This window comes from Bombus huntii, chromosome 8 (assembly GCF_024542735.1).
Source record: "Bombus huntii isolate Logan2020A chromosome 8, iyBomHunt1.1, whole genome shotgun sequence".
In the NCBI taxonomy this organism is placed as follows: domain Eukaryota; kingdom Metazoa; phylum Arthropoda; class Insecta; order Hymenoptera; family Apidae; genus Bombus; species Bombus huntii.
Window position 1 is genome coordinate 12,799,987 of NC_066245.1, and position 27,675 is coordinate 12,827,661.

A 27,675-nucleotide genomic window follows, 5' to 3' on the forward strand; every position below is an offset into this window, starting at 1 on the left:
CTTGACAGTCCCGGGCGACAACAGTGTGACAAATTAAATTAAATCAACCTACAGGGCAACGCGATCGATAGATTTTCATTTTGCGTGGAGCGAGCAGGACGAAACGTAGGAATAGAGGAGAGAAGGCTGCAACGACGCCGTAGAGACGAAAAAGGAGAAGGAAAGAAGGAGGGCGAAGTGAAAATATTGCCTCGCGGCCCTTTCGTCCCCATCGGTCTCTCTGACAATCGTCATCCTCTCTTGTGGGTGCCACCCATCCACCCACTCTCTCTTCGCTTCTCTTCTCTTCTCGATTCTCTTTTGCCACCGGTTGCATTTCCAAAGATCAATCTCCCGATTTATTCACCAAGCACGCAGGTAGTCGTGAAATTTTTCTGCACCCGGTATCATAGCAATAGCGTGTAATAAGCGAACCAGACGCTGCGCTGAAACGAGATTCGGTCAACGAATTATGTATTTATTATACCAAGATAAGCTGAAAAAGCGAGAATCATGGACATTGTGTTTATTATATTACTTAAATGTCAGTTAAACGATAATCTTGTGCGTATTGTGTATTTACCTAGTGCGATGTTGGTATTCAGGCGTCGAAATAAACTAGTGGGATGTTCAGATGATGAAAATGAGACGTAACGTGGTGACAATGTTGGTTGGACATTTATCAATAGACAAGTAGAACTCGTAATATTTAGCGGATACAGTTTCAATTTCTGTTAAGGAAATTCGAGGATTTGGGAATACAAATAATTGACTATATTTCCCACACAACAGTTATACATCTATATTACTCTCTGAAGAACGTCCTGCACGCACGCTTGTCGCCAACCGACTATCCTAGATTCTTCTAACATCTGGCAACAGTCTTTTGTCTCCACTAAGGCCTTGACGCCCTCTGGCCCTTACACACACACTCTCATGTACAGTGTAAATGTATCACTTCCCTAACAATTTCTTTAGATAAGTTCATGAAAATATAACTTTGTATAAATAGTCTATTATACATAGCCCAGCATCAAAATATTCTACGAACGTTCTTATTTATAATCGAATTCCGATTCATTTAATTGTCTATATGTTTGAGAGTTTTCGTTACTATATGTACGTTTCTCGCTGCTTTCTACCAATCAATAGAAATATTTCTAAAGGGAGATTTTGAATTATTGGTTGATATTTATGAAATAAAAGCTGTCGATTTAAGTGGAATAGAAAAACATACTTCAGAGTCAATTATACGATCTATCAATAACATAAAGAATATTGAGCGAATTTAACATATTTACAAAAAGAATATGTACCTGGAAAGTCGCGAAGAAGACTATTGTGAATAAAATTCACAATAAGTGGGCTCACAAGAAATTGAGAGAAAGGAATATAGATTATAACGACGTTATTAGTTTCAAATGTTAATTGAAGTTATGGATTTATTACTGAAGGAGGCAACAGAATAATTAATGCATGAAATCTTTGTGATATATTAAAAGGCAAGAACGGCCAATAAACGCGACCAGCTTGATTATGAAAGCATTTGAGAGAAGACTTCTATTTGATTGAATTTTAGCAATAAGTGGGCAGAGCTATGTTTTCTACTTATAAGCAGCAAACTATCCATACTGATCAATGTGATTAAGTGTCTGCATGGCTTTATTTCGAGCAGTTTCGATAGTAATGTACGCCGCACACTCCATCAACCGAATAGTATTTCGCTATCGATCGATTCTAAGAATTATTTCGGCGCGCGTGTACGACTAAATTATAGTTCCGGCGGGCTATTACTAATTTTAAATTTAAAAATTTACTACCTATTTCTTCGTACAATAAAGAAAACGATAGAATACATTACATACCATCAAACAAATTACAATTATAATCATCATATATTATTTTCTTACATAATTCGACTCGCATAATTAACATCCTTGAATGTACTAACGTTAAAAATTAGTAAGAACGAGAATAGAGATTGAAGTCGATACGCCACCGACTACATCATTACAGGTTTCATATGGAACTTAAAAATTTTTTTAAAAAGTTAATTTAGGATTCTGTTTTCTCGAAAGACTTTATGATTCAAAATTTATTAAAGGAAAACAATAGAACAAAATGAATTTTGCTTTAGTAACTAAGAGAAAAGTAAGAAAATCAACAGATACGAACTTATCATATTCTTTCCGTGTGGTCTTCAAGTCAAACAAACATATAATACGATTATATGTTAAAAACAATATCAGTTAAGGTAACTTCAATAATCTGAAGGTTTTACATCCTTGCTTTCTTAACCGAAGATTCACAATCAATATTACGTTTACGTTTAACATTTATGATAATCCAGTGATTGAGATTTGTCACGCCTGATTACCCTTGCAATGTAGCAATATCCATTCGTGAAAGCAGCTTGATATCGGAACCAATTTCCTCTATCGAATACAATAATAGATTTGAAAGGATCTTTTTATCAGGTCTGCTTCGAGCGAACATATTGAGAGGGATATTATACGTGTACACCTCTCAGCTTGTAAAATTAAATTACGCCGGTCGCTTCGCGTTCGCGGCTCATATTGAAAAAAGAGGGAAATTTTCTCCTTCTACGCTCAACGCCTTGCACATAACATTATTCACGTCACAATTTTGTTTCAGGTTATTCGACAGCGGTTCGATGCAGAAGTTCAAGATTCTTCTCCACGATATCGAGGCCAGTTCGCTGTTGAGTGCCGAAGCGTGCAGACGTGTCTCCAGTGCCCAGTGAAGTCCGAAAACAACACGTGTCGCCCAACCGCCGAAAGTGAACACAGCCAAGTGTTTCCTACCCTTTAGGGAGAAGAAAATCCCACACACTTAACCCCAACCCGAATACTAGCCTCATAGCCTCACGACTAGTTATTCATTTTGAACTGACTAGCTCGATGATGGCCCAGCAATCGCGACCAGGGACTCCTGAGCACACTCGCAACTACCCCGCGCTACCTCCTCCGTGGCAGAAGTGCAGCAGAACCCTCCGCACCAACGACGCTAATATTACAAAGAAACGGAAAATAGAAATATCAAAACTAAACAAGATCGACACCCGGAACGAACAATCAACGATACAAATAAACACCCACAACAGATTCGCCGTATTGCAATCCACTAACGACGCCATGGAAATCGCAGACCCGCCGCCAAACCAACAAGCACAGAGAATCTCCCCTCCTCCACCAATATTTGTGGACGATGTCATCGACATACAAACAATGATCAAGTCCTTAGAGAGAGATAACCCCAACGACGATTACAACGTGAAGATTAACAACAACAAGGTAAAAATTCTGCCGACAACCCCTGAAGCATACAGAAAAATCACCAAACTACACAAGACCTTGAGCGCCAACTTTCATACTTACCAGCTCAAACAAGAAAGACCTTTCCAAGTGGTTCTACGCAACATCCACCACTCAGGAGACATAGATGAATTCAAATTCGAACTCTTAAAACTCGGCCACGAAGTCATCAACGTTAGTAATATAAGGCATAGAGTCTCGAAAGACCCGTTATCCTTATTTTTTATAGACATAAAGCAAAAGCCTAACAATAAGGAAATTTACAACATCAGTTGCCTAATGAACGCAATAGTAAAATTCGAACCATCGCTTGTTAAAAAAAAATAGTGCAATGCAAAATGTGCCAAAGGTACGGTCACACGCAGAAATACTGCGACCATACCTTCCGCTGCGTTAAATGTGCAGGCACATACTCCACTGACGAGTGCACTAAATCACCGGAAACCCCAGCGAAGTGCATCCACTGCCTATAAAACCCTATACACAAACAGATACCCTAAACTCAGAGCAAAAGAGGTAACCAACCAAACACCCAGCCCGCCGAAATTCACGACTATCCCAATCCCCTCAACCAACCAAATACCCAGTCCTACTAAATTCATCACTACTTCAACCTCTTATGCCCAAGCAGTACAAAGAATCCAAAATAATCCGAATAGCCACAGGGACCGTTCTCAAAATAGTATCCCCAATCCACAAAACACAGACAACTTCTCTAGACTCGAAAAATTAATCGAAAAACAATCAGAACAAATAAATAACTTACTATCTTTATTAACACTCATCATGGATAAATTAATACGCCCCGATGCAAAATGAAACAAAGACGCATAGCTCTTTGGAATGCCAACAGTCTAGCTCAACACAAATTTGAACTAGAACTCTTCCTAAAACAGCAGCAAATCGACGTAATGCTCGTATCGGAAACCCACTTCACCGACAAAAACTATCTGAAAATAAATGGTTATAAATTCTACCATACCCAACATCCCAGCGGAAAGGCCCACGGCGGCACCGGAATCATAATCAAATCCAGCATTAAGCACTACGAACTTCCATCATTCCAGAAAGACTACCTCCAAGCAACAAACGTAGCAATAGAAGACCGCCATGGTACAATCACCACTTCAGCAGTATACTGCCCTTCCAGACACTCCATCGCCAAAGAAGACTTTGATAACTTCCTTGACACTCTGGGCAATAGATTCATAGCTGCAGGAGACTATAACGCCAAACACACCCAATGGGGCAGCAGACTGGTTACAGTAAGAGGCAAAAACCTCTTAAACAGCATAATAACCAACAACCTCAACTATCTCACCACATACGAACCCACATACTGGCCCACCGACACTAACAAAATACCGACCTCCTGGACTTCTTCGTAACTAAAAATATATCATCAAGACACGTCCAAATTAACTCCTCGGCTGATCTCTCCTCTGATTATTCCCCCGTGATAGCAACAGTCAGTTCAACAATCATCGAGAATACACCAAATGGCTCCATTCACAACCAACACACCAACTGGCAGCTCTTTAGAGAAGTCTTTACTCAGAATAAACATTTGTTGTGGAAAGTATTTGTCTAATAATATAATAAGATTAAGCGAACATTTATTTTCACCAACTTTGATCCTCTCCCGTGCCAATACTCCTGCGCGTAGCAGGTTAGCCGAAACGTGGAGTTTAATTGCCAATCGCATTAAACATGAGACAACGCTACCATTTAATCTAAAGTCAAAAATTAACGGCAGCACAACCAAAACAAATCAGACAAAAACATAACAACATATTTAAAAAAAATAGCAGAAAAACGTAGACTAAAAAGAGTATGGCAGATCCACAGATCACCGGATGACAAACGCAAACTACACAACGCAACTAGAAAGCTAACCAACATCATCAAAAATTACAAAAATGACTGCTTTCATAAATATCTCGCCAATTTGTCCCCCATAGTTGACTGCAACTACTCACTATGAAAGGCCTCCAGGAAACTCACGCCCCGCCCCCCAAATAATCCCTCTAATCCGCCGTCTACAAGGTGGATGGGCGCGTAGCCCTATAGAAAAAGCCAACATGTTTGCTAAATACTTGTCTAAAGTACACTCACATGTAACCTTCACGCTCCTAAAACAGACCTGCCCCCAGGTCACCATCAACAACACAATAATTCCTAGCAAGGTCTCAGTCAGATACCTGGGCATGGCCCTGGACAAGAGACTAACTTGGAAAAAACACATCTCAGATAATACGAAGCAACTAAAGGACAAACTAAAAAAATTCTATTGGCTCACGTGCCGACGCTCCAACCTAAGCACACAGAACAAAATTAGCCTCTACAAGACCGTAATAAAACCTGTCTGGACCTACGGAATCCAACTATGGGGAACAGCAAGTAACCCCAACGTTGAAATACTTCAACGCTTCCAATCGAAAACGCTAAGATCCTTAATAGATGCACCTTGGTATGTTACCAACGAAACAATACATCGCGACCTCAAGATACCCACAGTCAAAGAGGAAATAGCAAAATATAGCGACAGATATAGCAAAAGAATCAACAAACACCGAAACCCCCTAATCACTGGACTACTCGATACATCGGACCAGATCCGCAGGCTGAAGAGTCTCTACCCGCTAGACTTTTTTTTTGCGCGATGAGGGGAAAATGCTGTTACGCGTACCCAGTGACCCACGTCACTGAGTGATGTGGGACTCGGCAGATGGCGTCACCGTACCCACTAAAAACCCCTCCTCCTGTTCACTGCATTGAGGTACTCGAGGTACCAACCTGGTACAATCATTCGACATTACTTCGGGTTGGCCTCTACTTATGCGTACCCATATTCAGCGGCAATCTTCCACGCTAAACTCTCCTCCTCCTGCTTTCTCTTCTCCGCAGAGCCACCTCCCTCCACCTCCCTCTCCTTGTTAAGCCGATTCGTCATGACCCTGGTGCACACATTACTAAATTTGAGCCATAGCTGCTCCTCGGCGGCCAGCTTCTCCGCGATCCGGTTCTCTAGCCTACATTCTTCTCCTACATCGGCCTCCAACTCCGCGCGCTCCCCTGTCCATCTAGGGCACCAGAACAGCACGTGCTCGGCATCGTCCACGGCGGCTCCGCAATCCCAGCAACTGGTGTGCGTCTCTTTCCCAATCCTCTGACGGTACCAGTTGAAGATACCGTGCCCAGCGAGAATCTGCATGACGTGGTAGTTGACGCCCCTCTTCGTTCTGTAGAAGATCAACGGATCCTCTATCAACCTCTTAGTCCAGCTGTAGGGATTGTGGACCATCCATTCCACCCTCCACCTGTCCTCGGCTTCGGTCTTCAGCCTCTCCATCTCCTCGTACAATGCCGGCTCCCTCTACATTCTCGACGATCCGCCTCTTCACGCCGTACTGCTTCCACCGCAACCACGCCTTAATGTGTGTGGGCATCTTACCCGTCACCACGCACAAGGCTTCATGCGACACTGTACGGTAGGCGGTAGACGTACGGATCATCGCCTCCCTCTGTGTCCTCTTGATGATATTCCTGTTCTTCACCTTGCCCAGGGATGAGGCCCATATAGGTGCACTATACAGGACCACCGACTCCCATACCCCATAATAGAGCATTTGGACCGCGTCCCTAGGCCCATTCACGTTGGGGAGCAGGCCCCGTATGGCGCCCAAGAACCGTTCCGCCTTGTCACACGCTGATTCGAGGTGGGGGGAGAACCCCTAGCATTATCCAACCAAACTCCCAAGTACTTCACTGTCTTGCTAGTGGAGATCTCTCCCGCCCCCCCCCCCCCCGCCCCCACGTCGTAGTTAAAACTCGTCGGTATCCTCTTCCTGGTTAGGAGGATAACCTCCGTCTTCTCTCTTGCCAGATGAAGTCCTACGTCGCTGCACCAACTGGTGGCCGTGCTGATGACCGCCCTTATCCTGTCCTGGATGCCAAGGAACTCCCTGGCCTTAAGGAGTACCGCCAGGTCGTCGGCAAACGCCACGGCTTAGATGTCCTTCTCCCGGTCGAGCGTCTCCAAAATTCCGTCGTACACGAGGTTCCACAGTAGCGGTCCTAAGACCGACCCCTGCGGAACCCCCCCACCAACCTTCCTCCTTACGACGCCGTCCCGGCAGTGCGCTATGATCCTCCTATCGGCCAGGTAATCCCCGATCAACTCCTGAAGTCGTCTTGGCAACCGCCTCCTTCGCGCTTTCTCCAGAATACTCTGCAGCCTCAGCGTATTGAACGCATACCAGGCCCATTCTTCTGCAGTCCTCTGCAACCGCGACCGTCCTGTTCAGGGCTTCGAGGGTCCCCCTCCTCCTCCTGAAGCCAAACTGGTCCTTGTGGAAGGGATCTCGCCCGATGCTCCTCTCGATGAGTATCCTCAGCGTGTGCTCCCAGACCTTGCTCAATGCCGGCAGTATGCTGATCGGCCTGTAAGCCGACGACAGTGTCGGGTCTCTGTTGGGCTTGGGTACCAGTACCACCCTGGCCACCTTCCATACCGCCGGTATCCTACCGCGGTTGTTAACTCCATTGAGCACAGCTAGGAGCATCTTCGGTCTTCGTTCCGCCAGCAGTCTGATCAATGTACGGGGGATCCCATCCACCCCTGCAGCCTTCCTAGGATCGCAATTCCCGACAGCCATCTTCAAATCTTCCTCGCTTATCTGTAGATCATCGGCTCCGTCGGGTACCGCAGGTGAGGCCAGTCCGATTTCTTGCCTACCCAGTCGCGATTGCTGCCCGGTAACGAAGAGGTCGTCCAGGATACTCGCCAACCTGTCATCTCCGAGAGGCTCGGATGGTGCCGACCGCACCAATCTGCTCTTCACCACTTGATGCGGCCTGCCCCACGGATCCTGGTCTAAAGTGGCACAGAATCCCTTCCAGCACTCCTCCTTGCTGCGTTCGATCGCCCTCTTCAGGCTCCTTGAATTCGGCCACCAGGACTTCGGCATCTTCCCTGCGAGCCGCCACCGCTCGTTGCGCTCTTCTCCTGCTCCTGCACATTGCGCTCCTTAACGTGGCTAGCTCGCTGTTCCACCAGTAATTGGCTCGTCTTCTCGCCCACGACGGGAACTTCTTCCTCAAAGCCTCGGCACACGTGCGCTCCAAGCTATTCTGTAGCCTTTCGCCGCATGACGACTCGTCGCTTTTTAAAACGTGCTCCGCGTAGACATCGTCGAATTTGCTCACAAAGCTATCCGCATCGATCTGCTTCGTCGAGTACACGAACGCCTCGCCAACCGCCTTCTTAACGCTGCTCGTAAATACATGTAGTATATAAAAATGGTCAGAGGCTGAGTACCAATCAAAGACAGCACTCCTCCTCCAACTCAGCCTCATACATCGATCGATACACAACACATCCGGAAAACTAGTCCTTCCATTCCTCAGGAAGGAATAGTTCCCCATCGTCCTAATCGGTACCAAACCGCGCTCCGTGATCACGTTCAACAGGCATGTCCCCCTCCGTTCGGTCCTAATGCCACCCCACACTCCAGACTTGGCATTAAAGTCGCCGGCGACCATTAGCGCCGGTGCGCTTCTCCTCCTCTCCTTCAGAACCCCGTTTAGTTCCCCCCCCCCCCCCAAAGCATCGAAAACGCACCTAGTCGTATTCGGGGAACAGTACCCACTGACACAGAACACGTCGCCGACCCTGATTCCTACGATCCTAGTCTTTTGGACCAGGGTCTCGCTCATCGCGTATCTACCGTTAAACAGGGTGACCCATACAGATGCATCCCCGCCCTCGTCGTTAAACCAATAAGGCAATTGCCTGTAGGGCTCAGAGATGACCACGATGTCCACCCTGCTTTCACACGCGTACTGCATCATCAGGTCCTGCGCGAGTCTGCACCTATTTAAATTGATCTGTAACGCCCTAATTGCGTCCCCGTCTGAAGGTACCAATACCAAGACGTACCACTGGGCACGCCAACGAACCGGTTATGTGCCTGACGTTCGCTCCTCCCATCTTCACGCACATGGCACTTCTTGGCTCACTGGTGCACTCGCTCATGACGTGCTCCGAGCTACCGCATTTCCTGCAGAACTCCTTCCCGGCGCACGCCACTGTACACCTTGCCGCCACATGCCCCAGCATGTGGCATCTGAAGCAGCGCTGTATGTTACTCAGTTGCCCTATGGAGGCAACTGAGCCCTATGTCAGCCCCGTTTTCAATCTTCTTTCCCTATCCTCGCCGGGGACCCCATTCGCAGGAAGTACCACAACTGCCACCTGCGTACCCCATGGAGCCATCTTCATCGATTTCACTTCGACTTCCATGGTTTCGGGTATCCCCCACTACAATCTTATCTCCTCCACTCTTTAGTCGTAAGAGGGTCGATGTTCTTAATTTGGAGGGTCAGTCTGTTCACCAAGGCTGCCACCTCCGCAGTATCGCTCAGAGCAGCTCTCAGCTTGGCCGCTGCCTCGTTCACCGCCACCGCCCCATAAAATTCGATGAGGATGTGTCCAGCCCTCGTCCTGCGCAACCCTATGACACCCTCTAGAGAGCTCCTGGCCTCCATGATCCTCTGCAGCCAGTCACTCCCTTGCTCCACCTTCACCAGGATGGCTTCCCTCCTCCTCCTACTTCTCGGTACTCCCCTTCCAATAGCCTGTACCTCCCTGCCCTGTCCGGATGCATCAAGTGCACAGGCTGGACCGGAGTATCCAGTACCGCCACGGGTGCTCTTCTCTTCTTCCTTCTTCTTACCAACCTCCTCCATCCATCAGATTCTTCGTTGCCCTCCTCTTCTCTTCGCGCATCCCTGAATTGCTTCCCGCATGCCTCCGCGTAAGAAGCCTCTCCCCTCCTCGGCCTCTTTCGTTCCTCCGATCTCAATATCTCCGGCGGTGGTACCACCTTTCTCTTGGTGTGGCTGCCCTTGTTCATCGCTACTTCCTTCCTCGCTATTGTTCCCGCGCCTATCTCCTCTTCCTCCGGGGTTCTCTTCCTCCTCCTTCTCCTCGCTTTCCGCTCCCCCCACTGTTCCAAGGAGGACAGGATACCCTTTATCACGTTCCCCATCCCCCTGATGCCCTCGTCGTCGTCCTTGGCCAATTTAAGTTTTCGGACCGCCATACTAACATCTGTACCGCTCCCGCGAGGGCCCGGGTCAATCCTTTAAGTTCCGCCTTAGAGATCAGGACGTCTTCTTCTTTCTCACCGTCGCTAGGCTGGGTATCCTCCCTGGTACTATCCTCCAGCTCGCTAGCCGTGGTCGCTCTAATCCGCTTCCTTTTGGTGTTTCTATTTACCACCTTCCTCACCAACTGCACCGGCGGCCGTTTCCTAGGTATCACAGGCGTGGTGAAGTCGCTGTCCCTTACACTGTAGGAACCGCCCGACACGTCCACCACCTCCACCTGAGCTCTACCTCTGATCGTCGGGCTTCTTTGAAGCTTCTTCGTGGGTCTAAAGGGATCACCCTCTTCTACTCCCTTCTCCCTCGGGATTATCGATAAGGTGACCTTCTCATTCAACCTGACATCCGCCACAATCCTCGGCTTCTCCCCACCCAGTGATAGCTTCCTCGTCTCTCCTTCCTTATCTCCTTTCTCCCCGGTAGCAATTACCGTACGACGGGGATCCACCTCCCCCCGCCGTTCTTCCAGTCGCATGATGACCGTCGGGTCGAGTCTGGGAAGCTACTCGAACTCCCGACGGGGCCTGGGGACTCCGAAATCCCCTGCGCCGTAAGTTTCAATCCTTTTCTCGTCTTATCCATATTTATTATTGTCATTCATCGTCCATGTGAATCGCCAGGTCGTCAACATCCCATTGTAAGCCATCCAAAGATATCCAAGCATAGCCAATAAACTCGCCGTGTCGTCAACAAGTTAGCAATCCGGCATAATAAATAAATAATAATAATGTATTAAGGTCCAACTAACCTTATTGTTACTATTTAAAAACAGTCCTCTACTTATCTATGTATCTATTTAAGTTTCCCCTGTCAACACCTGCCTATTGCTAGGGACCCGATGATGCGCGCCCAGGACGCCACAATATAGATAAATAACAACAATATATAATAAATACTTAACAATAAGTAATAAATACCATAAATCAATAAATAAATAATAAATAGGAAATAATAAGTAATAAGTAAGTAAATAAATAAATAAATAAGTAAATAAGTAAATAATTAAATAATAAATACATAAATCAAATAAAACAATTACTAGTTAATTAATACAAAACTATAAATAAATAAATATCATAAACTAAAAGAATAAATAAATAGTAAAATATTATAACATTATAGCGGAGCATACATCCAACCGCTACATACTCCAACCTACTAATCACCCCGGAACTCCTACAGCCGTCCTATTACTCGGCACTCCATTACTTATTTATTAGTCCAAGGCACTTAGTTCGGCTCGTGTCACAATAAATAAATGGCCAAATAATGGCTAAATGACCGGCCCGACTTTATTCCTTAAAAATAGGAACTTACTTGTATGCCGACCGTACATGCTCACATTATTATTTATTTATTTGCAGTTATCCTCTAACGCGTATGTATATAAACGACTAATTACCGTGACGCGTGAATCTGCCATTATAGTCGATGGGGTCTTGTCTAGATGTTTATTTGACTTTATCCGAAGTCTACCTGCTAGACCTAAACGCTAGATTCAATTAGTTATTTAAATTAAGTAATATTTACTTATTTATAATACTTATAAATTATACTTATCTATAATAAGTATTAACTTATTATAAATAATTAGCCATGTCATTGCGCCACGCCAGAAGAAATTACTGAAAATTCTCAATGCGAGAATTAATTGTAAACTTTAATAAATAAAAAAAAAATTTTCATGGAATTCAGGATGGAAAGACATTGTTCTTCGAAAGCGTTTAAAAGGGTTTTATTATGTTCTTATTCTAGTCTTTGTGTTTGGCTTTATTACCATTGCTTTGATCAGGATGTTTATATTTTGTGCTGTTTTTATTCAAAGTAGTAGTTGTAATGGACCAGATTATACTTCTATTTTTAAATTAAGTTTTTTATTTAAATTCAGAAAGCTATATCATATCACATATTCTCTACTGCCGAGATCATTTGAAGCTTCGTAAATTTTAATTTCATTGTGCCTGAATCCAACGAATTTATAGTTTCCATGGAGCAACTGGAGCAGAAAAATCTCTTTATGTTTGATACATAAAGGGAAGGGCAAGAATAATCGATGACTTTACACCTCTGCCACTATAGGATTTGGACGAAAAATAAAAAATGTCTAGTGGGCGATATAAAGGCAATAAAATTAATTTTTTATATAGCTCCATAATATATTATGCGTTTCAGCATATTGCCATTTTTAATACCTGTGTTAATGACATATTATAGTTTTTAAAATGGTATTTGAGTTTATAAAATTATTAGTTTATTTGAAAAAACCTGAGAGCGATAAATAATAGGAACAGAAATTAAAGGGAATGGAAATAACAATATGTTAGAGTCGACTCTTCTAGAGATGATGCTGTCACGTAGACTTGTGACTTAGATTATAAAAGAAAAGAAGGTTGAGTCGTAACCCAATTATTAACTTCCCTTTATCGAACTTAATTATAAATACAATGGTTTCACAGAGGTAGAATAATACTGAATCAGAGAGAAAGGCTGAACAAGAACTGCCCGAGCTGGCTGAAGTCTCGGCTTATATAAGCCGGCTTATATATTTGGTTTGGGGATGATGTGCAAAAGAGTCCGAAGCTCGGGGGTCGATGTCTTATCTCTGGTGTAGATTAAGATGTGGTTGATGTCACAATGTCAAGATCGACGCATCGCGCTGTGTCGAATCCGTCTCCAAACCATAAATGTGTCATCGTGGTTTAGGACCGACCTCGATAGCGGCTTTGAATGACGATACTCCGAAAGACCGTTGCGGTTCTAATTCGTGGATGTTACAGCTCTAGTTTCGGGGTGCCGACTGTCAACAAGAAGATCAAGAGGATCTACGCTCTCTGCCGTTTCACGCGCTGCGCCGCCGATGACTTGGGGACACTCGGGCTCGGACGGTGGAGAGCGATAAGAGTTTTCTAGAAAGATCTGATCGTGGAACGCTGGCAGGCTGATAAATCCTCTGGCAATAAAATTGTCAATGAGTGAAAAATCTCAGCATATACTCACAATCTTCGATATATCGTAAAATTTCGAGATACGTATTATTTAACAAGTAGAAGATAGAAATTAGTCAATTAAATAATGATGATAGAATACGTAGAAATTTAATTGAAATCCGTGAAATTATTTATTAAGTTTTGTAGTTAAAAATTAAATTTTGTTAACAATAAAATAATTAATCTAATGTTCGTAGACAAAAAAGGATCGAAATTTAATGAGCATTCCAATATACTTCAATACGTACGTACATGAAAAATTTCTCTCAAAATTGATCCATAAATAGATGCATTATTTCAGATCGCAATTTTATACAAATGAATAAACAACTTCACAATTAGAAAATAATAGTTGATATAAAACACGAAGTTGTATTGACCGACTTTTATGTCTAGTGTGCAATTAACACAGGTTTTTTTTACATCGAAACCAGACAATCTTATGATAATTACGTACGATTCTGTAACGGACGCGACGCAACGTCTGGATCGGCTGGATTCAACGAAAGCAGCCTGAATCCTGAGACTTCCTAAACTTATTACGCTTCCCTGACGTTGAAAATAAACGACGAAGAAGAGCGGCAGACAGTAAAAACCGGGGAATTTTTGTAAAACAACTGGCTGCAACTCAGCTTGACGCCGCGCCGTGGAAACCGATTTCGAGGTTGCATTAAGAGCTCTCCGGTAAAGTATACTGTCAATAATTTAGAAACCCTTCGATGAAGTTTTCTTTTGAAGTCAGCTACCGTACAGCAAAGACCAATAGAATAGTAATAAGATAAAGCAAATGGAACGGAGGTAAAAATTTTTGTTGTTTAATGTAATTTGCAGAGGTAGAAATTCTTTAAATATGGAAATCAGAAGTAATAATACCCTTTCGCTGTTTTAACGAAGTAATTTTGAAATCATTCTTGATTAAGCAGCCGTTTTATTATTAAAGTATATAGAATTAGAAAATTGTATATATTTGTAGCGTCACAGGAGTCAAAGGCTCATGCTGTTGTTTTGCCTCAGGACATTGACTCAGCCTTGACGCAAAAACGTAATGATAAACAAACTCCGGGCAAAGTAATGTCGCCACTACATGCAACCGTCGAATGAAGACGAATTCAAATTTTCCGATTCCCCCCGACCAGTATAAATAAGCGGACGTGATCGCGAGCGAGTTAGTTATTATCCGAGTAATTATCCGAGTTGTCGTTCGAATTAACACACGAGTTATTGTCCGAGTTATTATCTGCGATTAACAGAGTATACGAGTTATCGAGTTATCCGCGAGCGATCATACTCTATCTTTGCGAATACGTTTGTCTCTCGACAGTATTTACTTACTTAACTTATACATACTCATCAGTGTACCTCTTAAGTGTTAGAAATATAAATTTTATAACCCTGTTGTAGCGTTATACCACGTCAACCACCCTATTATCTCAACGGAAATCAGGAGATCGATCTATTCGCGACGTCGATTATTATGATCGTAACGGGAATTTATAACTCCCGTTGACGTGTTTGCTCGCGATTGCGTCTCCCGGAGATTGATTGAAAATACACATGTCAAAAGAAAAAGCTAACGCGAATTTGACCCCAGGAAGTCCCAATCATTTCAGGCACACCTTTGCAAACAAACGATAAAATAGCAATGGACATCATTGGACCGATGACGAAAACAAAACGAGGAAATCAATTCATACTTTCGATTCACGATGAACTGACGCAATATTTAATATTAGTACCTTTGAAGACCCAACAGACAGAGTCAATTATTAACACTCTTTTGGAGCACTACATTTATATTTTTTCAGCACCAAAAACAATTTTGACGGATCAAGGACAGAATTTCGTGAAAACCACATCCTTCACCCCCGATTCAAATCCTTAGAAAGAACACATGCTGTGGTGAAAGATTTGATACGAACTAGTTTACACGATAACAATAGAGAATGGGATGAAGTTTTGAATTTTATTTGTTTAGGATATTATACTTCGATTCACGAAGCCACATGCTTCTCGCCATTTGAATTAACTTTCGGAAGGAAAGCTAACTTACCCTCCGCGATAGCCAGAACTACGGGCTTAAGCTATAACGATATGTTTTCACTTTGGCAGGAACATTTAAATAACTATTTAGAAATCGCGAGAGATACCTTGAAGAGAAGTAGAAAAAGATACCGTCGAGATCAGAAACGAAAGATAGTTCGAATTCAAACTGTGTTTAAAGAGGCAGATTATGTCCTTATTCAAAATGATTATAAGAAGGATAAGTTGGACTCTGAATGGCTAGGACCATATAGAATTCACCAAGTTAAAACTCCATATTACGAGATTCTGATTGATAGTGTTATTAAGAAAATCTATGGTAATCGTTTGAAAACATTTCTCAGGACGAAATCCACCCGAAAGTAATCCTCAGTATTAGCACCATTGTTCCAACCAAAAATCCTGAATTGCCTTTGGAAAAAGCATCTGAAAACCATATGAAATTATACAAAATGAAGTTCCGGTGCAGCAGGTAACGCTATTGGATACCATGAAACAATTGAAAGAAGAAAAAGAAGATTCTAGTTTCAAGAATACGGAGACCCAAGCAGCAGATAAAGAAGAAGCCATTCAACACACCATTAAAAGACCGACAGACCGACAACATCAAGCTACCTGGCCGTAAAGGATCAAGACAAATAAAAAGAAAGTACACTTTGAACCAATTAGCATCCATAAAACAATCTTGAAGAAACATTAATTTTGGAGGACCAAAAACAATCTAAGGAGGGGGGTATGTGACAACGATCATACCCAAATCCACGTTATTCCATACTCTCTGATAGCGAACCGTTAGGCTTTGACCTGACCATTGCACATGGCCCAACATTACACTTTTCCCATTACGTAGGGCAATTAGAATCCGCCCTACTCCCGCCTTCTCCCGCTCTGCTCGTTCTCTTTACGAGCATTATGCCTTCGCAATATGAGCGGACTGTGAGGAACTCTTGTTGCTCCCTCAGTATCTCTTTCACAACTGACGAGGGTTTTAATCTCTCACCAATGGTTAGCCGTAGAATACGATGCGGGGCCTCTCACGCCAGACAAAATTCGAACGTGTGCTGGGCCGTGTCCTCGTCCTCACCGCAGTGGTGACAGGTGTTCATCATCTCTCTCTCAGGTGTTCCCTGAATACTCCATATTCTGCGAGCACCTACGTCATCCGGAAGGATATTAGAAACCCTCCGTCCAAGCCTCCCAATTTGGCAGGACCGATCTAACGGTCCGGTGGCCACGGACCTGATCTTCGTCAAGTAGGTCGGAGCTCCGCCGCTCCACACCTCTTGTTTAGCTTCCCCCCGAACCTCTCGCGCCACCTGCTCGGCGGGCGGAAAGTCTCCGCCTGAGCTCTGACTCCTCTGGTTTTCGTACACTCGTCAGAGCGCCCAAGGCCTGTAGCTCGAACGGAGAAGACGCCGCCACGATAGTCGCTGACGCATATGATATCGTCTCCTCATATGGTATCCCCTTACGATCCTGATGGTGGCCATCCTATGAAGCAAGAGTAGACTGCGACGACTTGTCATCAGATCCCTTGCCCACACCAATAGAACTATATACATAGCACAAAGATATTTTGCAAAATAGATTATCGATTTCAGGACATAGGTACATTAAAACGCATCGCCGGTGTCTACTGCAATAGAGCTGCAACACTGTATTTTCAATACGGTATAATTTTAAGAGAAGCATCAGGCTCTGTTTACAACAAAACGGAGGTCTTATCGAACATGTGTCGTAATTCGTTATATTTTTTGTGGACACTCGCGGTAGGGACAATCACGGTGCGTGTGTAAGCCTTTTATGAACATTGATAATACGCTTTTTTATTTATGAATTATGGAGGCAACGGTTCAGAGGAAACATTAATTCTCTTCACTCGTAAATTTTATAGAGCTGTTTTCGATGTGCTCTTATGGATTTCCATGAGTAAGTGGGTTTAAGGTTCAATCCGACATTTCTTCGCACAACGTCGCGCGAGATCGTTTACGTCTCTAAATCTTCTTCTCTACGACTTGTACGAGGTGTATAAGGAGCACCGACTCGCGCGGTAGCTCATTTTTCCTTGATCTGCCGCATTGTGTAGATCAAAATAGAACTTTTACTCGCTTATTAGTAACTTAATTATTAATTTCTAACAATTAAATTAATAATTTAAGCAATTAACTTACAACGTTTAATTAAACTATTAATTCCTCACAGTTCAACTATTAATTTATAACAATATATTATTAATCTGAAACAATTCCTCCATTAATTTTACCAATTATACCAATAATTTATAACAATATCCTCCCATTAATTTAAAATAATTATTCTCTTAATTTATACCATTAATCGGAAGCAATTCTACTATTCATTTAAATCAATACCACCAACTCATAGTCATTAAATTAATGATTTATTCTGTTTTATTTAGTATTAACGAAACCTTTCGAGTCTTTGAAATGGTATTTTGTTTACATTTAGTTTTATTTTTTAATTTTAAACACAGTATTTAATTTTTCACTTAACTATTTCATATAAAATCAGTGCTAATGTAAAGTGTAACTATAGAGCGTCTATGGATGAAATGTAATTCTTAGTACTCGCTCAAAGTCAAGAAATCAAACCGCATTCATGGAATTGAAGAAGCAAATGCAATTTAATCGATGGCAACGAGGTTTGGTTTCTTCGATGGTAAGTTCAATGTTCAAACATGATTATGTGGATCCATATACTATACCTATTCTAAGTAATAAATTTCAATACACGCTACTTCTTTGCTATCAAATAACTTTACATCTTCTGCTTCCGATGCTTAAATACTCTTTATGTAAATAGAACCCGAGCGTAGTTATCTCCCTGTAACGGGGCCGGGTAATTGGTATCGCTTCCCAAATAATAATACATGAAGTACTATTCTGGAAGTGTAACGTTAATTTTTATATTAGGATTAGATTGCTATTGGTAAACAACATATATTAATAATTCCGAGATATATCAAGCTAAAATCTACTTTAATAGTTTAGTCTAGTCTAGATCACCCAAAACTGTTTGATGAACTAGACTGGACTAATAACCTCCTACGGGGGCACCGTCGGACGTCGTGGAACGTCGTAGGCCGTCGTGGGATGTCGTGGAATATCGTGGAATGTCGTGGAATGTCGTGGAATGTCGTGGAATGTCGTGGAATGTCGTGGAATGTCGTGCAATGTCGTGGAATGTCGTGCAATGTCGTGGAATGTCGTGCAATGTCGTGCAATGTCGTGCAATGTCGTGGAATGTCGTGGAATGTCGTGGGTTGTTGTGGAACGTTGCGGGACGTCGTGGCACGAGGCCTACTGCTTGTTATCTCATCTAGCAGAAGAAGCCTAGTTAAATACTATACATCCCCACCTTCGCCAATTTATTTATGCGGTTGTACAAGGTAAGCCGCGCTAGACTGTCACGAAAACCCTACATCAGCTCAGATTTTACTGCCATTACCATGTTCTGAAGAAGTCCAAATGTAACAAGGCTGTTTTAAGTTATTATTTTAAGTATTTGATGAAACGTCGATTCAGAGCCGCCTCCTCTCCATCCAGTATAGATTATCCGTGGTATTCCCTACCGGTTGGAGATATGTAACGTGGCTCTGTTTATCTTTTAAATGGGACGCATAGTTCAGCAGGCTCTCATCTTCGTCATCAGATGTTCAAGTTCAAAATAAAAAAAAAAAAAAACACTCTATTGCTAGTCTAGACATTATAGAGAAAACACCAGTTTTGGTTTTCCTTAGCACAAAAAACCTGTTGCACTTTCAATAGAGTATTGTGTGTTCCAATCCGTCCTTTTGTAGCTTCGCTAGATAGTAATCATTTGATTACCAGTGTGGAGGATTAGTCGTTATTAGGTTGAGCGAAATAACGAGAAATAAAATAACGAGAAAAAAATAACGAAATATTGCTGTCGCAGTCCATCAAATATATTTTTGAATAAATAAATAAATAAATTACAGACGAATTGCGAGTCATTGGTACAAATATAAGTTGCGGGATAAATACCCGATAAATACTCGGAGAAACTCTGTAGATCACTTCGGTACTCGTTTACACACGTTGATGCTCTTCGATACTGTTCGATAACTCTCTCGCTCGCGATAGCGTCCGTTTATTTATACTGGTCGGGGGAGAACCGGAAAATTTGAATTCGTCTACATTTGACGGTTGTATGTAGCGACGACATTGTTTTGCCCGGAGTTTATTTGTTCTTGCATTACTCGTAACCTAACGGTTTTGATACTTCGAGGCAAAATAACAACAGGATTTGAATTGTCCTGACTCGTGTGCCGCTACACCAGGATGATTTTTGCCAGAAAAATCCATGCCAGAAATTGAGATGGTTTTAAAGATAGAGCACCACCTCTTAGAGAGTCCCATAATTCCCTCTATTTTTATTATTAATACTATTAGGACAAGACTCTGGGAACGCCCGCTGGCCGATCAAGTGTTCAGCTCGATTGACCTCAGATCATTGGAGTACAAGTAAATATCTCCGGATCTGCGATTGCCACAAAAGCTTGTTAGCCAAGATGTGATATGGAAAGGAAATACTTATATATTTAATAATGTACTGGACTGGATAATATGCTGAAGGGAAGAGAAAATGTTATCGAGACGCTGAGTCGGTAATATTTGGAATAATACTAAAATGCTAAAGGTTCCCAATGCCTTCAGACGTGCGACAAACGTGTTTATTCTACGTCTCGTCTATGTATACTGATATACATGTTTATTCTGTACTTCGTTCCGTCTATGTCATTGTATCTCAGATGATATTACATATAAATATGTTGTCGGTAATTTACCGACCGCAAAAGTTAGCGGTCCATAGGATTCAAATAATCATTTCTTTAACCATATTTTAATTTCTTGAGCAATAAGATTCTCATCCTTAACGCTAGAGTATAAAACAGATATTTTGACAAATATTTGAACAACCAGTGTATTTTCGACCAATCGCGGGGAGACGCAATCGCGAAGAAACACGTCAACGGGAGTCGTAAATTCCCGTTACGATTATAATAATCGACGCCGCGAATAGATCGATCCCCTGATTTCCGTTAAGATAATAGGGATGGTTAAGGTAGTATATAACGCTGCGATTAACAGGGTTATAAACTTTATATTTCCAACACTTATGAGGTACACTGTTAAGTATGTATACGTTAATTAAGTGATTGATTTAAGGAAAGTAACCCGGTAATGACTTGTTGACTATTCTAACGTTTGCAGAATAAGTAAGTTACAGTGCCGATGCTGTGTCGGAGGAAAGCTAGCAATGGGTGTGTCTAGCGCACGGGACCATCGGATTTGTTCGTGACATTTTTGGTTAGGAAAGTGAGGGCAGTATACATTGCTTCTGATTGGATAAACGAAGGTTGGTGGATTAAGAAGGGTCTTAGCCGCCCTCGATAGAAAGTTGCTAGTGGGAAGCATCGTACGTGAGAAAAACTAACTTTCCCGTGTCAAGCCATAGTAGACAATAATCTTTAGAAAATGATTTAGAAACAAAGATATTTGTTCGGTCTGAAGGACCTTAGCTAGCAAATTACTGAGATTTATGATGGGTCCTTAAGATTATTAAGGGTACGCAGTAAGGATGAGCGCACATCTGGTTCCCTTCTGGCCCGTGGTATGTGGCTTGGCTAGGTAGAGTGTACCAAGTACATGAGTGCGCGTGTGTGTGTGTGCGCGCGCATGTGTATGTATGCACATATTTGCCATGTTCGTATACACAAATTTAAGAATTCCATTAGAGTGAGTAAGACTCCTACAGGCCAGAAAATATTTCTCGAGTAAGGGACTTGAATCGATTTGTTAGACTTCGCCGTGCAGCGCTTCTTGTGTCTACAGCACGATCGTGTTTATAAATAAATTGTATTGTATTGTGTAAAACTACTTTTATTTAAACAACATTCTTTTGTATCACGTGAAGTACTATATGTCTACTTTAAGTATATTGATGAAACTGATGAAAAGCAGTTTAGTTTATATTCTTTACCTTCAGTGATAATGCAAACAAAGGCGTTAGTAAATCAATGCCAGCGCTACGATTAACGGCCGATTTGTAAAATACATTGTCGAACATTAAGAGCATTACCCCCTCTACTGGAGTTTACAGACCTGTGTATACGAATGCGATGCTTACAATACTTATGATGCAGGAATAATCAGATATTCATTGACGTGTGTTAGTGTTGCTTCTTAGATGTACAGATATACACACATATATAACGTGAGTTTATATAGAAACGTGAACAAGAAAATTATATTGGACATAACGTGAAGTTAGTCAGAAAATCTACTCAGTAACACGCATGCGCTGTAGCCACGTGAATCTGTCTGAACTGAGCAGCATGTTTGCTACTAGTGGGGGATACCATTTTAATGCCCACAGTGCTGCTCATGTCCGAGTTTGAACGGTATCTTCTCTCTCTGTGCATGTTTATATGTGTATAAAAAAATTTACATTCTATCTTGACGCGAACTATTAACAAAGGAAAACATGTTCTGGATGCAAGTGAATAATAAGTGAATAATAAGTGAGTGTAAACAACTTTTAAGATCATGTATGACACGTTAACCTGAAACATCTTCCATTGTCTTCTGCTTTTCATTGATTTCGCGACTTTTTATCAAATAATTACAGTTTTGTTAAATATATTTGATAACTATATTTCATATAATTTCTATATTTATTTACAAGTTGCTATTGTTATCGCGCAGTTATGACATATTTTAAGGAAAACGCGAGTTGTTCTTTGAGGATATTATTAAAGTCTACTACTCACTAATCATAGATTTTCTTTGTGCACAGGCAAGCAGTTTGTCTAATAGTAATAATAATTTCATAAAGCAAATAGCTCGAGTGTTAGTTTCCGTACGTCCCGTTGATGCAATCTCCATGGATATAAAATTGGACAACAAAATGGACGTAAGTACCTTTTGAAACATCATTCGATAAGAGAATTTTGACCGTATTGAATAACATATTTTGTTTCTATAAATCTTGGTTAATATAATATATTAAGCTAATGTTTATGTACCACTTTCTTTAACTATTTCAATATGATAAAGTAAGATTCGCTTCTTTGGCCGTTGTGATGCAAACTTTGTGATTTGCAATAGAAATGAAATTTAATTGTTGAATTAGAAGGAATTTCCACCATGGCACATAAAATTTTGTATAATGTATCTGTCAATTGTGTGATTACTTTGGCCAACGCGCTATGATCTCTTGTGTCTATGCTTTATATATTATGGCTCAATAATAATACATGGATTAAAAATACTAAAGTAATGCAGAATGTCTAGCATCGATGCAATCTTGCTTATTATTGTTATCAATATAATATTTAATTGTTCCGTTGTAGAATAATGAGTTTATACGAATGTGATTATTTTACAATTAAATTTCATTTACATATTTTATTTTATAAAAATGGAAATATTGAATTACAAATGATTTTCATTAATATGTTAATATTTAGTATACTGATTATGTTTACCATTTGTGTTATTATTATTTGTTATTAAATTTCCTAGGCTTGTAAAATATAAAATTTATATTTATACATATATAAATATGTTTGCGTCGAAGCATACGAGCGTTAAAACAACGTATGTTATAAAAAATTGTTGAGAATTGTGGATCTTTGAAGCCGAAATAATCTTATAGGAATACTAAATTTATACTGAAGATTAACATTAAAATAGTAATATATTTATTTCATGGACGATTTCTCATATATTCATCGATACACACTTGCACGCGTCTCAGCACTTTCTTCTATACCCGATTGTTAACCAACTGACTAGTTTACATTCATCTGTTTCCGAGATGCCGCGCACACACATACCTCCACACACTGATATTCACATACAAGAATCTCTATTACGCATTTAATCCAGTCCAGCACAGAAAATTATACATATATCAACAAAAATATATTGCCGTATAATAGATTGAAACTCACACATGCTGCAGGAACGTTCATCATTGGCAACGTGCGTTACCTTTTCACTGATGTATTTATATGAGTACGGGCATTGGATTCAGCTGAGGCATGTTTTGTATTGTATAACTTTAAATAGAACAAGTCACACGAACGTATCGTTAGTTATTCGTTATCAGTTCGATGAGTACGTATTTTTATGTATGTCCAGCGATTATTCTATAGCGAATAGTTGTATCGAAATGAAAACTTTTCTATTTTGTGCAAAGATTTTTAGATTTGTTTATTATAAATGATTTGTCATTGCAAAATTCATTTGTATGAATCAAATTATTTACAGTTTTTAACGCACTTCGGTATCGATTCAGATTAAAAAGAAATATTATTGGAGTTTTACAGCACAATGTCGCGAACGTTCCGTTAAGCATGGTTTACGCTACAGTCAAGAACAATCGCCATTTTTGAGAACTAGAAATTTAGCGCTTCGACGCCAACTCTGCAAAGCAGGAAACGCTCGTATGCCGTGACTTTTACGTACGTACGAAATGACTGTGAAACGTATGTCTGTTTTAACACTCGTGTACCCTTATGCCCAGGTTTGAATTTGTGCATGCGTTATGAAAAATATTGCTGCTGTGAGTTCATATACAACATTTTTCCGCACACAGTTATAACAAGGCACAGATACACGTTTGAATTCGTGTGCGTATGCGTGTGCCCGCGTGTATACAGGGTGGTTGGTAACTGGTGGTACAGGCGGAAAGGGGGTGATTCTACGCGAAAAAAGAAGTCGAAAATATACAATAAAAATTTTTCGTTTCAGGCTTTTTTTTCGAGAAAATCGACTTTGAATTTTCGCTCGGTGCACGCGCACTTTATCACGTCTCGTTATAACGGACCTCACTGTAGATCGTTGTCTCGATGGAAAAATTTTTATTCTATATTTTCAACATCTTTTTTCGCGTAAAATCACTCCCTTTCCGCTTGTACCACCAGTTACCAACCACCCTGTATATATTCTTACACAAACTGGCAACATAGTGAAAGGGAGGAATTTTGCATATGTCCCTTACTGCCCGAACAGCATCGGGACAGTAGTTCTAGTATAGTCTAGCGTAGAAAATTCGTTGAGCAGCCTGTATAAGCTGAAACGTATTGTAATGACGCCACGCATCGATTCCAAAGTCTCATGAAATGACATCAGTGTATCAATATATACTTAGTATATACCCATTGGCTTTGCTTACCAATTAAGAAAATATATTACTTTCTGCATCCATGCAAGCCAATATACATCATAAAAGAACAGAAAACCTTGATGCGTTCATCGCATCAGTGTTTCAGTGTATGTAAGCACCGTTGACAGTCATGTTTTCTTTCTGTTTGACCAAGTACTACCATTAACTGTTTTCACACCGGTTGCTGATCGCAACTGATTCCACAATATTTTCCACCGAATTCGATACAAATATTTCTATTTTAAACAATTCATGGTGATTTTTGTAAAGATTTTGAGTTGTTTTTTTATATTTTCAAATGATATGGAATTTTTAGCGTTTTGCATGGTGTTTGTTACTCTGCCCTACATTTTATTTCTCATTTATAATATACAATTTGCTAAACATGTAGAAGGACCGCTCGTTGCTTTGTTACCTGGAAGAGTATATTCATGAAATAACGTTAAACAACCATGCTAAAAGTATTGTTTGCGAATCTGATTTTTCTTACATTTGAATATAATTGAGAGTTGAATATAGTCGACTTCGCTACACAATAGTTTGAAAATATCGATCGGCCCTGTCCTATGGTAAATGTTAGGAGTTGAGGAAAAGTTTCTTAGTAATACTAATGGAGCCGTAAATTTACACCTCTCTTGTTATGTAATTAGTATTCTGGATTTGTGCAGTTATGTATTTCATGTTTTTAATGGTAGAACCTGACTAACTCATAAACATGGTGTCATAAACCGTTCTTTCTAGTATCCAGTTCTGTAGCTCTATACGTAGCTTTCTATCCTACCCATGATATTTATGGCACGATTGACTTCAATTACTAGACTAGGACTGTTTCATAGATTTTTCGTTTCTTAGGATGTTACATGAGGTTTATATATTTTTTCAGCCTTCTGAATATGCAATAACAATAAAAGAAGAGCCAATCGATCCAGAGGTCTGCGATGATTTGTCGCCAGTTGATACGAATACAGAGAATAAAAATGAAACAGCGACGTTTAAAGGTGAATCTTCGGACGACATTTATTGTAAAAATGAAGAATCCGCGTTTCCTCAAGAAAGTACGTATTTAGAAAATAACAAATCGGATTCTGATAAACGAAAAAGTAAGCGTAAAGTACCTTCAAACAACAGAATAAGTTGCAACGTTTGTTTGTTAACTTTTCAAGCTAAACATTTATTGGAACTGCATAATAAATTGTATAGCTGTAATGTATTTAAGTGTGATAATTGCACTGCGATCTTCACTATGCATATTTCATTAATACGTCATTTAAAGAAGCAATGTTGTACGAAAAAATTGTCTGGATATAGATGTAATTTTTGTAATCGAATGTTTTCCTATAAAAGACATGTTCAATCTCATTTATTCCATGCGCATGGGAACGCAATACTTTCTGATGAAAGCAAAATCACGAAAACATCTCCTGAATCGTTAGGAAAGTCGAATCATGGTATTGTGATGACAGAATCAAATACTTCACACAGTCCCTGCCCAAAAAACGTAAATAGCTCAATAAATATATCTTTGAAACTATCTAATGGTTCAAACAATACACCCACCAAGGGTTCGAGCAGCAATATCAAGTCTACGCATTCGAAATGGTTAAACGATTCGCATGGTACACCTTCGAAAGGAATGAAGCAGTCCGTCCTTACAGACTTCATATCGCCGTACAAAGACAAACCGAATGACAAATGGGTTAGCCCGGAAAAAGTTATCGATACGGAGAATATTCCTGTTACTGCGACTATTATTCCAATTTCAACGCTCGAGACATTTAGTAACAAGACATCAACGGCTGCAGAAGTTATTCAGATGTCTACTTCTGTTAAGCGAATCGAATCTCCTGTTAGGAAAAGATCATCTGTTCAAACTCATGTGAATTTAAAAACAATAATATCTTTATTCAGGAACCAAATAAAAACTGAATCTGAAAGCTCGAATACCTCGCACAATATGTCTTACAACCTTAGGCCAGTGAAAAGATGTTCTTTATATGATTCTCGCGATTTATTGGAGTGTAAAGAATGTGTGGTCCGCTTGGAGAAATGCGACAAATTCTTGGAGCCTACTAGTTTTGTGTCAAACGAAGACGAAGACGAAGACGAAGACGCTTTCAAACAAGCAGTATCGAAAAGCGTGAAAGAGGAATTTGAAGGTTTTCGCGAAACAAGCTCGACATGTGACTTGCCTTTGAAAACTGACACGATTGCGTCAAAGCGATTCAATGAATTTGTAAAATCTTTCGCTGATAGATTAATCGTACCTCAACAAGAATCGGTTGAATTTCAGAACTTTAAAGTCTGTCAGCAGAAAATAATTCAATGTCATATTTGTAAAAAATCGTTTTCTTCGAAGGAAAACCTGCGCGAGCACATGAAATTGTTCCATACGATTTACATTTCGAGCATATGCAACGCGCGTTACACGTCCATGAATAAGTTACTAACTCACTATCTACGTCAGCATGGTGTGTTTAAACGAAGGGAATGTTGCGTGTGTTATGAGAAGTTTGACACGTCGGCACTGTTGAAGCGGCACATGATTCTGCATTGTTTGAAGACCATAAGATCAAAAAAGGACGCTCCACCCGTTGATGTTGAAATAAATTGCAATGCATTCAAGAAACAACACAAATGCAAAGGTTGTCGCAAACGATTTTGGCTATACTCATGTTTGAAACAACACGAGAATGTATGTCGTCGAATGAAAGTGTTAAGAAATAAACAACGCGTACCTCGTGTAAACCATTCGTCTCGGCCCTTGAAAGAACCAAGTGACATGGAACTCAGCATAGTACAGTCGCCTGATTTGGAACAAACGTTGGATGTTTCGGGTGGGACGACAAGATCTTTGAAAAATTATTTGACTCCGAGTGCGCTTAATACGGATGATACTTTCTCTTCGTCATTCGATACAGCTGCAAAACACAGAAGGTTACTTAATGGGA

At 40.9% G+C, this 27,675-nt stretch overlaps 2 protein-coding genes across 2 annotated transcripts in view; one reads left to right on the forward strand and one right to left on the reverse strand.

Annotated features, from left to right (window-relative positions):
- The window catches only part of LOC126868981 (uncharacterized), a 269,690-nt gene that overhangs the window by 97,825 nt on the left and 144,190 nt on the right, over window positions 1-27,675 (reverse strand). The gene's annotated exons all lie outside the window — the stretch shown is intronic.
- The window catches only part of LOC126868409 (uncharacterized), a 340,260-nt gene continuing 333,940 nt past the window's right edge, over window positions 21,356-27,675 (forward strand). Inside the window, exons 1-4 of the mRNA XM_050623768.1 lie at window positions 21,356-22,076; window positions 22,352-22,468; window positions 25,611-25,782; window positions 26,001-27,521. Coding sequence (XP_050479725.1) covers window positions 25,666-25,782; window positions 26,001-27,521 — 1,638 coding nt within the window. The 5' untranslated portion in view covers window positions 21,356-22,076; window positions 22,352-22,468; window positions 25,611-25,665. The remainder of the gene's footprint in view (window positions 22,077-22,351; window positions 22,469-25,610; window positions 25,783-26,000; window positions 27,522-27,675) is intronic.